Here is a 17,434-nt window from a genome sequence, read left to right as displayed (position 1 = left end):
TCCTGCCCATTTTTTTTTTTTTAATTTTTTTTTCAACGTTTATTTATTTTTGGAACAGAGAGAGACAGAGCATGAACGGGGGAGGGGCAGAGAGAGAGGGAGACACAGAATCGGAAACAGGCTCCAGGCTCTGAGCCATCAGCCCAGAGCCCGACGCGGGGCTCGAACTCACGGACCGCGAGATCGTGACCTGGCTGAAGTCGGACGCTTAACCGACTGCGCCACCCAGGCACCCCTCTCCTGCCCATTTTTTAATTGGATTATTTGGCTTTTTGGTGTTGACATGTGTAAGTTCTTCATGTATTTTGGATACTAACCCTTTATCAGATAAGTCATTTGCAAATATCTTCTCCCGTATAGGTTGCCTTTTAGTTTTGTTGATTATTTCCTTTACTGTACAGAATGCTTTTATTTTGATGTAGTCCCAATAGCTTATTTTTGCTTTTATTTCCCTTGCCTCAGGAGACATATCTAGGAAAATGTTGCTATGGCTTATGTGAGAGAAATAAATGCCTGTGCTCTTTTCTAGGATTTTCATGGTTTCAAGTCTTACATTTAGGTCTATAATTCATTTTGAATTTATTTTTGTGTATAGTGTAAGAAAGTGGTCTAGTTTCATTCTTTTGCATGCAGTTGTCCAGTTTTCCCAACTGAAATTTATTGAAGAAACTGTCTTTCCTCCTTTTTCAAAGATTAATTGACCATATAATTATGGGTTTATTTCTGGTTTTTCTAATCTGTTCCATTGATCTATGTGTCTGTTTTTTTTTTTTTTTTCAATGTTTATTTATTTTTGGGACAGAGAGAGACAGAGCATGAACGGGGGAGGGGCAGAGAGAGAGGGAGACACAGAATCGGAAACAGGCTCCAGGCTCTGAGCCATCAGCCCAGAGCCCGACGCGGGGCTCGAACTCACGGACCGCGAGATCGTGACCTGGCTGAAGTCGGACGCTTAACCGACTGCGCCACCCAGGCGCCCCTCTATGTGTCTGTTTTTGCATTAGTACTATACTATTTTGATACTGTAGCTATGTAATATAACTTGAAGGCTGGAATTGTGATATCTGAAGCTTTGCTTTTCTTTTTCAAGATTGCTTTGGCTACTCAAGGTCTTTTGTGGTTCCATACAAATTTTAGGATCATTTGTTCTAGTTCTGTGAAATGTTGCATTTTAAAAATCATCCTTTAGAAGATTTTTAATTGTGCTTTTGATTTCTTCTTTGATCTTTAGAAGTCTATTTTTAAATTTTTGTATATTTAAGATTTTTATAGATCTCTTATTTTATTGGTTTCTAACTAAATTCCATTCTGGTCAGAGAAAATTCTTTATGTGATTTCAGTGTTGTTGTTGTTGTTTTACATTTATTGCAGTTTATTTTATCATTCAGCAGCATATGGTTCTATCTTGTGAATTTTTGTATCACATGCCATTGAAATGAGCATACGGTATAATACATTCTTGGGGGGTCTTAGCTGTTCTATAAGTTGCTGAGAGGGGGTTGTTAAATTTTTCAATGAATTCTGTCAGCTTTACATTTGGTTTTTGAATCTGTTATTTATGATATTCATATTCATGATTGTTATGGCTGTATGTTGAACTAACCCTTTTATCATTACAAACTGCCCTGCTTTATCTCAGGTAATATTTTGTGTCTCGAATTTTCTTCATCTAATGATGAAAACACTCTTCACTTCTTATGCTTAATATTAGTAATAATAAAGGCACTCTTGCCTTCTTATGCTTAATGTTAGCATGGTATATATTTTTCTATTCATTTACTTTCAGTCTATCTGTTTAAAAATCCTCTTTCATAGACAGCGTAGTTGGCACTTTTTAAAGTTCATTTTGCAAACTGTCTTTTAATTGGAGGATATAGTCCATTAACATTTAATATAATTATTGATATGGTTGGATATGTGTCTACCATTTTATTTTATTTTGTATTTTCTATTTTTTGCTTTTTGCCTTTATCAATTAATTTGATATATTTCAGAATTGCATTTTAATTTTCCTTTTGACTTTTTATTTATGCCTCTTTACATGACATTTTAGCAGAGTTTCTAGTAATTTCAATATAGAAACTTAACTTTTCACAGTCTATTTAGAATTAATATTATGCCATTTTGTATTATGTCAAATAGATTCATTTATCCACTCCTGTCCTTTGCAATATAGGTTGTCTTACATCTACATATATTATAAAGTTATATAGTATTATCAAGTTGGAATATTAGGAGACTTCAGATTATTTAAGTATTATCCTGATTTCAGGATAATAGATGAAGTATTTTTCCCATGATTCCTTTATTTAGAGAATATTTGTAATTCAGGTCAAAGGAGTTTAGACAATATAATTGATCAGATTCTTAAGTGATCTCATCAGTCATTTGGATTTTGTATACACATTATCACTCACCTCCCAAAACCCTGTACTTCCTAGTTTCCGTAACACCGATCTCTCTCAGAAGCTGAAGTGATATAAAAATTTTGATTATGTATATCAGAACCAGGGTTTTCCTTGGATTCATATTTTTTAAAAAAATGCCTTTTTTCTGGAACACCAGATCATCTTCTATTTAAAGTGAGTCAACAGTACAAGGCAAAGCTTGATAATAGATAACAGTAAGATAGAAGTATAATATAGTTGTTCACCTCGCTTTACTTTCTTTGCCTTATGTTGCCCTTTTTTTTTTTTTTTTAATTTTAGGGAGAGAGAGAGAAAGAGTGCGAGTGGGGGAGAGGGGCAGAGGTAGAGAGAGAGAGAGAATCCCAAGCAGGCCCCATGCTCAGTTTGGAGCCTGATGTGGGGCTCAGTGCAATGACCCTGGGATCCTGACCTGAGCCAAAATCAAGAATTGGACACTCCTTGGACTGAGCCACCCAGACACCTCCTTTTCTTTTTAATTTATATGTGTTGCCTTTTTTGGAAGGCACTGCCAGAAGCCATGTACTAGTAATTTTATCTTTAAAAAAAGAAATATGTTCATGAGTGGGGTGGTTTGCCTTGTCTGTTCCTTTAAGCCCAGCCTCCTGTATGTTCCCTCCCTACAGAATAACAAGCAGGGCACTAATTTAGAAAGCTTTACATGAAGTGACCTTAAAATTCTGCCTTTGCAAATCCTTTATGTCCAATATATGAAATTTGTTCCTTGTTCGTGCAATTAGTGTATCTTTGGAAGTGTAGGAATTAAGTTGCAGAAATGAAAAAATACCTTTTGTGTTGCTGTTCCTTAGTATCTACATGTTGAAACTTAAGGTAAAGTGATAAAAAAAAAAAATTCAGAAAATCTTTCTGAACGTGTTTGACCCATTTTGAGAGAATTCTCCCATTATCTGAAAGAAAATGGCAAAATTTGGAATTTTAGCCTTTCAAGTAGTTATTATTCTTTGCTGTTAGCTAAATGTATATTACAAATAGCTTCTTTTTTTTTTTTTTTTTTTTTTTTGGTTGTATGTAGTGATTAACTGGTAGTTGACATCATTTTTTCCTGATTGTATCTGTAATTTTCTGGGAAAACTCAAATCAAACAAGATCTTTATCCAAAATTGGGATGATAGAAGACTCTCTGTGAGAGTCTACTTATTGCAAACATTACCTAGATTAATGATTTCTGTTCACTTCTTAATCACCCACCCTCTAATGTATATTTCCCTTAAGGCTTCTTCCAAGACTTATAGAATTTACCCATTATGTGAATTTCCAAAACAAAAATGAAATTTTTTAGAGAAAGCCTTAATTTGATTCTTGAGAATTAATTTTTAGTTCCAGTCATGTGTATTATAGAAAACAAAAGAAAATTAGTGTTTGTTTTGCTCCATAGCTTTTTAAATATCACTTTTGCTTTCTCTTTTGAAAACATATCTTGAGTTTTAATTTTTTTTAAACAGTCTCCAAGGAATTGGCCATTATCAGAGCTCAAGACTGATAACATGAGGATGTAATTACTCAGTGGCTTATGAGAAAATTATTTAGCTCTTGTTTATTTCCCTTTGGGATGGGGGGAGAAGTGAAAAGTACTATTTATTAGCCTCATGAAAATCTTGTGTTTTTAGCCCCCTAGAGAAAGCAAGAAATCAAACTAATGTTTCAAATATTTTACTTCATTCAACCTGGGATAATACACACATTGTGTAGTCCACATTTTTTTAACCACAGTATATTTTTACTTGGCTTCTTTTAGGATGCAGTAAGAGGTTATAAAAAAGGAATTTCTGTTGGTAACTGAGGAGAGAGATATTCCTCTTTGCCCAACTATTCTATGTCATTTATCACTAGTGACTTAATTTCCCAGCATCAGTGTTTACTTTTTATACTTAAAACTTAAATAAATTGGTCTGATAAAGGGCAATTTTCAGTATAGATTACAGATAATTATTATAAATTATCTTGGGGTCAGATTTTAACCAGCTTATTCCCAAGTTGTTTTCTTTATTTGGGGTCCTTTAAAACTTGAAAGAAAAATGTTTAGTATATGAATGTTTTTTCTCCACATTTTATTAAAAATATAATATAATTTTTGGCATTATTTTCACCACACTCCCTATTTTGTTTTCACTTTGAAGTAGTAAAGTTCCTAATAAAAGTTCCTGATAAAATAAGCTTTTTAAGAGGCCTTTCTAAAACAAATATGCTTTGGCCTTTCTCAGGGCAGGTAAATTAAAAGGTTCAGTTGCTATAGTTGAGGAGGAAAGAGAAGCTACTTAGTGCTGACTCTTCAACATCTTTCACTTCTTTAACTTTATCAGCTTTTTCTTCAACTTGAAATGTTGGTTTTTTGAAAACTGGGGTCAATGATGACTGAGAAATTTGAGTGTCAAATCAGAACCACTGAATTCTGATTTTCTTCTCCTGACTTAATAATATCTGTTTAATTCCAAATACTTGAAAAGAAATATTTAGATATAAACAAGCTTCACCCATCCTTTAAGTGACTCCCTTTTCCTCCATTTCTGCCCCCTAAGAAATGCAATAAAGTCTTATCTAAAGTAATCTTTCACTGTTACAGTACTTTTTTAGCCCTAGCAAATTTGTTAAAAGGAGAAAACATCAGAAGTTTTTATTTTTGTTAACTTAGCTACCACTTCTACGTGTCTGTACATGAGATAAAATTCTTTAGTAAATATTGAAAGTTGAGAATAAACTAAATATATCAATGGTGCTTAATAGTCTTGGCTGTCAAGGATCTACTGCTTGCATACTGTCCTTACTATATATTAGGTTGCAGAATAAATATGTTTATCAATAAGTTATGCAGGTTACTATAGATAGGGATTTTTTGTTAGTTATCTAGGTATAGATTTGTAGATTTCTGATATTGTTTTCATTTTTAAGTGAAAGATGGCATAATTATGAGGAAAATACAGAACCTTGCAAGACTCTTAGTGCCTTATCCTAATGCTGAAGCAGAGCCTTTTATTTCAAATTTTTCATTTCAGTTACTACAATAAGAATGATTATGTTTTTTTTTTTTTTCTTTTTTCCTAGATTCATCCTCTGGATGTCTAAAGGCCTCAACTCATCTGGGTGCAATAGATGTTTACATCAGCCAACTAGGGAAAGTGGAGTTAAAATCTCATGAAGGTTAGCCAAGTGGAATGTTTTATTTTGACATATGGTGTACGGAAGGTTTTATGTAACATCTAGGAAACAGATGGTCAGATTATCTGTATTGACATCGTGAGCTCAAGATTTCTTCTGATAGAACTTGATTTAAAGATTGACTGGAGGGGGTACTGGCTGGCTCAGTCAGTGGAGCATGCGACTCTTGATCTCAGGGTTGTGAGTTCTAGCCCTACGTTGGATATAGAAATTGCTTAAAAATAAAATCTCTAAAAAGAAAAAAAAATAAAGACTGATTTGAAACAGATGGCCATAAATACTATCATTCCCTTTGTAGTGCAAACAAAAATGTTACAATAGGGGCGCCTGGGTGGATCATTTGGTTGAGCGTCTGACTTCAGCTCAGGTCATGATCTCACAGTTGACAAGTTTGAGCCCCACGTCGGGCTCTGTGCTACAGCTCAGAGCCTGGAGCCTGATTCGGATTCTGTGTCTCCCTCTCTCTCTGCCTCTCCCCTGCTCATGCTCTCTCTCTGTCTCAAAAATAAAGATAAATATTAAAAAAAAATTTTTTTTTTAATGTTACAATATATTGACTGTTACTGTGGAATTGTTAGTGTTTGGGTTTTTCGATTTGGTTTTATGTCTGAAATAGAATATCCTTTTGAGTGAAAATGCTCCCATACATTCTTTTGGAAGCTTTTCTACCCTCATGTAAGAGGACCTTCTTGAAGACAAGAATTTCTCTTGAAAGAGAAGATTTCTCTTGAAAGAGAAATCTTTGCAAAGTATGATCCCAAAATAAAGGTTTCACCAGGAAGTTCCTCTAACGTGATTGTTGACTTAGTATTAAGACTAGTATGACATGTCTCTTTGTATATATTTCTGTTACAAATAACTTTTCTAAGAATCCAAGTATTTCATTAAAAATACATTTTTTAGTCACGTGAAGACTGAATACAAGTCTTTGTGTACATGGTGCCAAGTGGCTCAGATACTTGAAATAGCTTGCCCATAGGGGCTGAAGTGGCCTGGGTACAGAAAGTTCAAAAACATAGCTCTGTTTATTATTTGTTTGTTTGCTTTTGTTTGTTTTTGTTTTTTGTTTTAAAGTTTCATTTATTTATTTTGAGAGAGAGAGAACAAGCAGCAGAGGGGCAGAGAGAGGGAGAGAGAAATCCAAGCAGGCTCTACACCATCAGCGTGGAGCCTGATGCAGGGCTGGATCTCATGAACCTTGAGATAATGACCTGATCCAAAATCAACAGTCAGATGCTTAGCTGACTGAGCCCAGCTGCCCTGAAAAACATAGCTCTGTTTAAAAATTGTTTTAAGTAGGGGCGCCTGGGTGATTCAGTCAGTTAAACATCCAGCTTGGGCTCAGGTCATGATCTTGTGGTTCATGAGTTCAAGCCCTGCATTGGCTGCCCAGGCAGCTCAGAGCCTGGAGCCTACTTCAGATTTTGTGTCTCCCTCTCTCTCTGCCCCTCCCCTGATCATGCACTGTCTGTCTGTCTGTCTCTCACTCTCTCTCTGTCTCTCTCAAAAGTAATTAAACATTTAAAAAAAAATTTTTTTTAATAAAGTCTAAAAGATCTTGCATATTGGCCAGAACAGAGCTATATGTATAACAAGGAAAATACTTCCTTACAGAAACCAGTTATTCCTGATGTTAGCAATATTTTTGGTCATGTTGGTTTAATACTTTTTTGTGCAACAGGCTCTCTTTTCAGAGTGTCAAAATAAAACTACAAACACAGAGGCCTGAAACAGAAGGTTTTTTGCTGACACACAGGTGTGATTTGATTTTGCAAGATCACATTTTTTTTCCTTTAAAATAGGATAATATTGTGTTCTCTCTAAATTTCTGAGATCTTCAGTAATGCCATTCAGGGTATTTTGTAAGTGCTATAAAAGTCATATAGGGGTGCCTGGGTGGCTCAGTCAGTTAAGCGTCCGACTTCAGCTCAGGTCATGATATCATGGTCCGGGAGTTCGAGTCCCGCGTCGGGCTCTGTGCTGTCAGCACAGAGCCTGGAGCCTGCTTCAGATTCTGTGTCCCCCTCTCTCTCTGCCCCTCCCCTGCTTATGCTCTGTCTCTCTCTGTCTCAAAAATAAATAAAAACATTAAAAAAAATTTTTTTAAGTCATATAATGCATTCTCTTATTATGAAGGCCCAAAGAGAAAAATGTAAACCATTGCTAATTTAATGTAACTAGTAACAGAGTAAAAACAGAGTTTTGAATAAGTAGCTCTTATATGAAAGTTATTTCCTGTTTTGTGTATGGATGGGCAAAAAGATAAAATAAACAAAAACATTGTTAATCTTCACTTAAAATACTCTTGAGCATTATTTGGAATGTTATTCCAGTAACCTATTGAAATAGCATATGATGTAACAAAATTTGATTAGGATTATAACTTCGTGTTTTTTCCTATTGGAAATGGCATGAAGCTTAAAGATAACTGGAAACAAAAATTTCTGTCAGGTCTTTTAATTACACTTGGGAACAGTAACTTTTTAGAGTAATAGAAAATTATTCAGGATTCTGTTGCTTAATGGTTAGTGAAGACATCTAGAATCCTTTCCAACTCTGCTGCTATCTTGCTGCAGGGTTCGGGAGCCAACCCCTTGAGTCTCTTAGATGTTCTTCATTTTGCCATGCGAAAAAGAATGTTGCATGCTTGTTTTCTCTTCCTATGAGTTAACATGATGACCTTATTAATTCTTTCAAAGAGGCCATGTTTAATAGGCTTAAGAGTCAGACCTGCATCTCAGTACTTACTTTTCCATTTAAAATTTGTCCTTGATAGGGGCGCCTGGGTGGCGCAGTCGGTTAAGCGTCCGACTTCAGCCAGGTCACGATCTCGCGGTCCGGGAGTTCGAGCCCCGCGTCGGGCTCTGGGCTGATGGCTCAGAGCCTGTAGCCTGTTTCCGATTCTGTGTCTCCCTCTCTCTCTGCCCCTCCCCCGTTCATGCTCTATCTCTCTCTATCCCAAAAATAAATAAACGTTGAAAAAAAAATTTAAAAAAAAAATTAAATAAATAAAATAAAATTTGTCCTTGATAAAACCACTGTTCTTAATATAGTATGTCTTCAATAAATGGTACAATTAGTATTAGTTCACCTTTTAATTTTAAAAAATGGTATTGAGGGGTACATGGGTGGCTTAGTTGGTTAAGCGTCCGACTCTTGATCACAGCTCAGGTCTCAATCTCAGGGTCATGAGTTCAAGCCCCGAGTTGGCTTAAACTTTATTTAAGTAGGCTCCACAACCAGTGTGGATTGATGTCTATAACCATGAAAATAGTTTATGAAGTGAAAGAGGTTGAAGATATAGCAAGAGTTCTCTTTTCTAAACAATATAGTGTTAAAGATGGGAGAGTTGGAAAATTTTTCAAGTCATGAGAATCCTTTCACAGACAGTAATGGAGTTTTGGTAGTGATGATTTTTGTTTTTAAGAATGTGGAGAAAGATAAGGATAGAGCTAGTTGCATTGCTTAACATTTGTTTTAATTTTTTAAGAAATTGTGTTCATATATTTATTTTTTGAGGGAGAGAGAGAGAGAGGAAAAGAAAAATCCCAAGCAGGCTCTGTTCTGTCAGTTCAGAGCCCATTGTGGTCCTCTAATTCATGAACTGTGAGATCATGACCTGAGCTGAAACTAAGAGTCAGACGCTTAACCAACTGAGCCACCCAGGCGCCCCTATTTTGCTTAACATTTTTAAAGCTCTCACATATTTAACATCGCTTTTTCATTTAAAAACAGAAAAAAGTGTTCATAAAATTACCACATTTGATTTGTTTAGAGATAAAAAGTCCTAGAAAAAGGTTTTAAAAATCTACTTTTTGTTACTTAAATACCTCATATCTGTTGTTATGGGGAATCTCTGGTCAGTAGTTTACATTTAAATCTTGAAAAGCAATTTGTTTTTTAAATAATATAACCCAGTTGTAGTGATATACCTTATTTCCCCCCTTTTTGAGAGATGATTATGAGAGTTTATCAGTTTTAGCTCAGACTTTCCAGCTTCAGTTAGGAATGCTGAGAAGATATGAAATTAGGGAAACTTAATCTGATGCTAACCAAACTAAAAGACAAACAGTGACCCATAAATAAGTGCATTTTAAAAGGAATCTTTGCAACATTCACAGTGAAAGTCGTCCTGACCACTTTTGTCCACAGAGGAAATGGACCTAATGCTTTATGGCAGGGGTCTCTTACTTATTTTATTTGACTTATGAGAAACAGAGAAAGAAAAACTTCTGAAGCAGGAGTGTGTTAATGAATTTGCACTGCAACCCCAACAGATGTAATTGTTTTGGAAAATTATTACTTAGCTAACAGAGTACTTTTTCTTATTTCCTCCCTTAAAAGCTTAAATTACTGTAAGATTGTAGTGGAAATAAAGTTGAATGTCTTGTCTCATACACAAAAAGACTGATATCCATTGAAAAGAAACATGAGTCAGTTGAAATTCAAATGTTCCCTTTTTTATTATTGTTATTTCCCCCATTCCACCCCACCCCCCACCCCAACATACACACACAGGTTACAACTGAAAACACAAGAGTTTAGGATTCTAGTTGTGTCATAGTGATCAGTGAAAACCGAAGTCCTAAAATATGATGAGGTAGCAGTATGTGCAATACCACAGTGGTTATGAGCATGGGCCCTGTTGTCATTGAAGTGAATCTAGTTTGCAACACTAGTGCTATTGGGAACTTGAGCAAGTAAAATTGGGATTACAATAATAACTTATAAAATTGATATGTAGATTAGAAGAGATAACCTAATTAAGCTGTTTTGCTCTCAGCAAATGCTCAATTAATGGTAAATACTGTTTACAAACTACATGTGTAGTACACTACACTTTTCTGATATTGGGTAAGCTGACGAGATAGAGCTCTTGGCAGAAGGAGTTCATAATGTTCTAATGACCCATACCCTTGACAAGAATTACTGTGAATGCCTTGGGAGTAAGGAAAAGGCACTGCTGTTTAAATAAAATATGCCAAGGAGTAAAGACAGGGTTCTAGGAGCAATGCTGCCCTTTCAATCATTTTCCAAATAGCCCTTGGTACTTTTGATTTCTTTGTATTAATAAACTCATTTAAATTTATTACAGGCTCTATTCTTGTCAAGGTCGCATCTTCTCTTCAAGCTCGTTTAGAGTTATCAGGGAAAGAGGTTGACGTGAACTCAGAAGTCCATGTTCAAGAAATGGCTGAAGCTCATAAAGATGATGGTGTAATAATTACTGGTAAGGGTGCTGCGTTTTACTATGTAAGGTGAATAGTCATCTGTACATGAGTAGAAATATGGTATACATAACTGCAGTTTTAGTCTTTTATTCCTTTACACTGTCACATTTTGGTGTTTTGACACTCTTTTCTTCCAACTGCTTATCGGTAGCACAATGCAGACATTTAATTTGAACTATTCACTAACCTGTCATTGGATAAAAACCATTTAAAATATTTTTCTATCTCCAAGAGATATTTGCACACTCATATTCACAGCAGCGCTATCACAGTAGCCAAAAGGTGAAAGCAACCTAAATGTCTATTGGTAGATGAATGGTTAAGTGAAGTGTGGCTTATATAGACAATGGAATATTATTTAGCCTTGAAAAGGAAGGAAATCCTGTCACATGCTACATGCATAAGCCTTGAAGACATTATGCTAAGTAAAATAAACTGGTCACAAAAAGACAAATACTGTATGATTCCTCTTACATGTGATATCTATAGTACTCAAGTTCATAGAAACAGAAGGTAGGGGAAGGGGAAAATGGGGACTTCTTCCATGAGTATAGAGTTTGAATTTTGCAAGAAAAAGTTCTGAGGATCTGTTTCACAACAGTGTGAATATACTTAACACTACTAAACTGTAAACTTAAAAATGATTGAGATGGTAACTTTTATGTTATGCATTTTTTTACCACAATTAAAAAAATTTTTTTAACCTTTTTTTTTTTTTTTGCTGGTAAAGCTTCTTTCTAACTGTTAGCCTTAAATATCATCTAAATACATAGAATGCAAGATTTAAGGTTACCTTTATATGTTTGGAATAAACACACATTTGGTTTGGTATTAGGCACATTGTAAACTTGCTCTTTTAATATAACAATTTCTTAGTCCCAGAAATGTGAATGGCTTTTGCACGTTTTTTTAAATTACCTTTGGCTGCATTGATGGCTGATACTACTTTTTAAAATATTTATTGTATACATGTACATAATAAATACATGTAAACGATAAAAAAAAAAAAAAAAAAAAAAAAAGAATTAATGCTGGTAAAGTTTTCCTTAAAATCTTACCAGAACGGCATTGGAAAAATGTGTGTGGCAGTGGTGGCAGTGGAGTGTCTTCATGAAATCAGGTTTCAGTTTTAAATACAGGCATACCTCAGAGATACTCTGTTCCAGACCACTGCAATAAAGCAATTCAAATGAATATTTTTGGTTTCCCAGTGCATATAAAAGCTATGTTTATACTATACTGCAGTCTGTTAAGTGTGCAATAGCGTTATGTCTAAAAAACAATGCAGGTACCTTAATTAAAAATGTTTTATTGCTGAAAAATGGTAACCATCATCTGAGCTTTCAATGAGTCGTATAATCTTCTTGCCTTGATGTCAATGGCTGCTGCTGACTGTAAGGGTAGTGGTTGCTGAAGGTTGAAGGTCGAGGTGGCTGTGGCAGTTTCTTTAAAAGATGACAGGGAAGTTTGCAGCATTGATTCTTCCTTTTACAAATGATATCTCTGTAGCATGCAATGTTGTTTGATAGCATTTTACGCACAGTGGACCTTCTTTCAAAATTAGAATCCATCCTCTCCACTTCTGCTGCTACTTTATCAACTGAGTTTATGGAATATTCTAAATATTCTAAATTCTTTGTTGTCATTCCAACAGTCTTCACAGTGTCTTCACCAGGAATAGATCCATCTCAAAAAACCACTTTATTTGTTCATCCATAAAAAGTACCTTTTGATACATTCAAATTTTATCTTGAGATTGCAGCAATTCAGTCACATCCTCAGGCTGTACTTCTAGTTCTTTTCCTCTTTCCACCACATTTGCAGTTACTTCCTACACTGAAGCCTTGACCCTCTCAAAGCCGTCCATGAGGGATGGAATCAACTTTTTCCAAATTCCTACTAATGTTGAAATTTTAACCTCTTCCCATGAATCTTGAATGTTCTTAATGGCATCTAGAATGAATCCTTTTCAGAAGGTTTTCAATTGACTTTGCCCAGATCCATAGGAGGAATCCCTGTCTATGACAGCTATAGCTTTATGAAATGTATTTCTTCAATAATAACAATAGAAAGTTGAAATTGCTCTTTGATCCATAAGCTGCAGAATGGATGTTGTGTTAGCAGGCATGAGAACATTAATCCCATTATACCTTTCCATCAGAGCTCTTGAGTGACTGACCACTGCATTGTTAATGAACAGTCATATTTTGGAAGGAATCTTTTTTTCTGAAAATAGGCCTCAACAGTGGACTTAAAGTACTTAGTAAGTCATGTTGTAAACAGATGTACTATCATCCAGGCTTTGTTGTTCCATTGATTGAGCGCAGGCAGAATAGATTTAGCCTAGTATTTTTAAGGTTTTTTTAAAACTTTTATTTATTTATTTGAGAGAGACAGAGACAGAGAAGGGCAGAGAGAGCGGGAGAGAGAGAATCCCAAGCAGGCTTCATGCTGCTACCACAGAGCCTGATGCGGGGCTCAAACCCTGAAACCGCGAGATCATGACCTGAGCCAAAACCAGAAGTCAGACAGGCATTCAATCGACTGAGCCACCCAGACGCCCCTTGCATAATTTTTAAGGTCCCTAGGATTTTCAGAATGGTAAATGAGCATTGGCTTCAACTTAAAGTCAGCAGCAGCCTTAGCCTGTGCCGAGAGGGTCAGTCTATCCTTTGAAGTTTTGAAGCCAGGCGTTGACTTCTCTTCTCTAGCTATGAAAGTCCTAAGTAGCATTTTCTTCCTATATAGCACTGTTTGTATACATTGAAAATCTGTTGTTTTTAGTGTAGCTACCTTCATTAATGATCTTAGCTAGATCTTCTGGATAATTTGCTGCAGCTTCTACGTTAGCACTTTTATGTTATGGAGCACCGTTACGTTACGTTACGTTACGTTACGTTACGTTACGTTACGTTACTGCTTCTTTCCTTAAACCTTATGAACTAACCTCTGCTAGCTTCAAACCTTTTTCTTGCAGCTTTCTCACCTAAACCTTCATAGATTTAAAGAGTGTTAGGCCCCTGCTCTGGATTAGGTTTTGGCTTAAGGGAATATTGTGGCTGGTTTGATCCTCTATCCAGACTGCAAAAACTATCTCCATGTCAGCAGTAAGGCTGTTTCACTTTCTTATCATTCATGTGTTCACTAGAGTCACACTTTTAATTTTCCTCCAAGAACCTTACTTTGCATTCACAATCTGGCTAACCATTTGGCACAAGAGGCCAAGCTTTCAGCCTATCTTGGCTTTGGACAAGGCTCCCTCACTAAGCTTTATCATTTCTAGCTTTTGATTTCAAGTGAGAGATGTGTGACTCTTCATTTCACTTGAATACTTGCAGGCTAGTGTAGGGTTGTTAACTGGGCTGATGTTGTTGGCACAATATTGTTGTGTCTCAGCAACTATGGAGGTGTGAGGAGAGCGAGAGACGGGGGACTGACCAGTCCATGGGGTAGTCAGAACATACACATTTATCAATTAAGTTTGCAGTCTTACATGGGTGCCATCTGTGGTGCTTCAAAGCAGTCACAGTAGTTACATCAAAGATCACTGATCGTAGATCACCCACCGTAACAAATGTAAAAATAATGAAAAAGTTTAAAATATTGTGACAATTGCCAAAATGTGACAGACAAAGTAGCAAATGAAGGGGCCAGTAGACTTGCTCAGTGCAGGGTTACCACAGACCTTCAATTTGTAAAAAAATACAATGTCTACAAAGCACAATAAAGCAAAGTACAATAAAGCAAGGTATGCCTTTATTTGTTTTCTATATCATAAAATTAAACAATCTGTTAAAAATCATAGAATCTTAACAAAAAGCATAACAAGAATAAAAATAAGACCTGTACACCCACCCTCAGATCTAACTCAGTGCCTAATGGGCAGACTCTTAGTGACATAGTAAAAGTTTGATGAAAATTTAACTGTATTTAATGTAGTAAGAATCAACTTCTTATGATCCAATCTCTTGAGTTTAATAAGGAGACAATAGAGTTAACTTTTTTGGCCCCAGTAGTCTAAAGCAATAATATAAATTTGTTTAATAATGTTCTGCATGATAGCATCTGCATGATAGCATAATCAAATTATTTTACATATATTAATGTTTAAATTACAAATTAAAGTTACTTTGTCATTTTCTATTGTTACTCATAGAATCATGAAATTTAGATTTCATTTTAATTCAGTTTTAAAACCCTATTCTCAACACTTTAGCCATTAAAAAAGACCTCATTAAATTATTTAGGAACACTTACTAGTCCTGTCTACTATCCACTTACTAGTGGATAAAATCACTATCTGCAGACCTGATCTCTTTTTTCTTGCCCATTTCTATTCCACTAAACCAGTACCACCTCAAGCATAATATATTTTAAAACAAATGTTACCTTCCCTTGCCTATCTCCTCCTCCTCCTATCTTCTGTGTTTTCCTTTATTTGGTAAGTCATTCACTCAACAAACTTTTGAGTCAGGCACTGCTAGAAACTAGGAATGAACGATAATAGAGTATGGCCTCTCTGTCATCTGGGAAGCTTACATCCTAGTAAGGCAAGACAAATCAGTGAACACAATGAAGTGGAATAAATGTTGTAGTAAAGATATGTATATGGTACAGTGAAAGCATGTATGTGACCTATCTAAATTAGACTACCATTGTGAGTTTGAAGAGGTGAGAGAAGCACAATATAGCTAGAATATAGAGAGTAGGGGGAATGTGGCATAAAAGAAGGCTAGAGACTTTGGAAGGGGTCAGATCATATAGGGCTGATTTGGATTTTAAACTAAGTGCATGCAAAGGCGCCAAAAGGTTTCATCTGGGTTTACACAATCAAATCTATGCATTAAAAAGTTCGCTGAGTGGGGAGCACCTTGATGGCTCAGTCAGTTAAGCGTCTGACTTCAGCTCGGGTCATGATCTCGTGGTCCGTGGGTTCAAGCCCTGTGTCAGGCTCTGTGCTGACAGCTTGGAGCCTGGAGCTGCTTCAGATTCTGTGTCTCCCTCTCTCTCTGCCCCTCCCCTGCTTGCTCTCTGTCTCGCTGTCTCTCAAAAAAATAAACATTAAAAAAACTTTTTTTAAAAAGTTCACTGTTGGGGCGCCTGGGTGGCGCAGTCGGTTAAGCGTCTGACTTCAGCCAGGTCACGATCTCGCGGTCCGTGAGTTCGAGCCCCGGGTCGGGCTCTGGGCTTATGGCTCAGAGCCTGGAGCCTGTTTCCGATTCTGTGTCTCCCTCTCTCTCTGCCCCTCCCCCGTTCATGCTCTGTCTCTCTCTGTCCCCAAAAAAATAAATAAACGTTGGGGGAAAAAAAAAAAAAGTTCACTGAGTGGTGCCTGAGTGGCTCAAGTTGGTTAAGTGTCCAACTCTTGGTTTTGGCTCAGGTCATTATCTCACATAGTTCATGAGTTTAGGCCCCACACTGGGACTCTCTCTCTCTCTCAAGATAAATAAATAAACTTAAAAAAAAAGTTCACTGAATGTTGGGGCGCCTAGGTAGCTCTGTCAGTTAAGTGTCTGACTTCGACTCAGGTCATGATCTCACAGTTCATGGATTCAAGACCCATGTCAGGCTCTGTGCCGACAGCTCGGAGCCTGGCATCCGCTTCTGATTCTGTGTCTCTGTCTCTCTCTGCCCCTCCCCAGCACTCTCTCTCTCTCTCTCAAAAATAAATAAACATTAAAAAAAAAATTTTTTTTTAAAGTTCACTGAATGTTGAGTGGAGAAAGATTGGAAAGGACAATGGTGAATGAAGGAAAAGCTAACTAGCAGGCTACTGCAGTAATTCGGAAGAGCTCCTTCTGTGGCCTGGACTCCATAGTAATCTCTCTTAAACTCAACAGAAAAATAAATAAGCCTTCAACAAATTTTGCTTGAAGAAATAGATAAATGGGTGCTATGAAGAAGATACATGCTTACCCCATTGGTATTTATGAAGCTCCTCAGCCTATTCTTTTTGTGTGTAATTTGTTATTATGTCTTGTACTCTAGCCCCTCCTTCCTAAACCAGAAAGGCCTACATTGCAGAACAAAGTTTATTTCCTGCTCACAACACAAGAATCTAGGTACTGATCAGCAGAATTTCTTTGTAGAGTCCCACATGACCTACTACAAGCCCCAGATGTATCCCTAGATTGTCTCTGATAGTAGGTTAAATCCATTAGAGTAATTGTGCAGAGAGACCTCACATAGAGACAGGGCAGTCCCTTTTGGAGAGAGCCGTATGAACAAGTGACTGAGTTTACAGAAACTTTCATGTTTCATTTTGATTCTAAAACTGTTTGGTGCCCAGAAGGCCACAGACCTTATTTATCAGATGGATGGAATAATTTAAGAGGCCTAGAAAATCAGGGCAGATTGCTTTTTTTGTGGAGATTTCTAATCTGAAACCCAGTTTTGGAAATAATGAGCAGTTTTATATGTGAGTTGTTATTATAGGCAGCTGAGCTCAGCTCATCTGGGCCTTCCTGACAGAGCCTATGAGGCATAGAAACAGAAATACCCTCACTGCTAAGAGGTCTGGATTGTATCTGTAGCATGATTTCTGCAAGAAGCATGCCAGTAAAAATTAGTCCCTAGGGCTCAGGCTTCCCACAGGGTTTGATG

The 17,434-nt window shown here is 36.5% G+C and overlaps 1 protein-coding gene across 2 annotated transcripts in view; it reads left to right on the top strand.

The window, feature by feature from the left end:
- FAM185A (family with sequence similarity 185 member A) overlaps positions 1-17,434 on the top strand; it is a 76,632-nt gene that overhangs the window by 47,597 nt on the left and 11,601 nt on the right. For both annotated transcript variants that reach the window (XR_006716242.1, XM_045494568.1), the window contains exons 6-7: positions 5,487-5,582; positions 10,696-10,830. Coding sequence is in view for 1 of the 2 variants with exons in the window: in XM_045494568.1 (XP_045350524.1) it covers positions 5,487-5,582; positions 10,696-10,830 (231 nt within the window). In the remaining variant the exon portion in view is untranslated. The remainder of the gene's footprint in view (positions 1-5,486; positions 5,583-10,695; positions 10,831-17,434) is intronic.

The sequence above is a fragment of the Leopardus geoffroyi genome, chromosome A2 (genome assembly GCF_018350155.1).
Source record: "Leopardus geoffroyi isolate Oge1 chromosome A2, O.geoffroyi_Oge1_pat1.0, whole genome shotgun sequence".
NCBI lineage: Eukaryota > Metazoa > Chordata > Mammalia > Carnivora > Felidae > Leopardus > Leopardus geoffroyi.
This window is presented reverse-complemented; position numbering and strand designations above follow the sequence as displayed.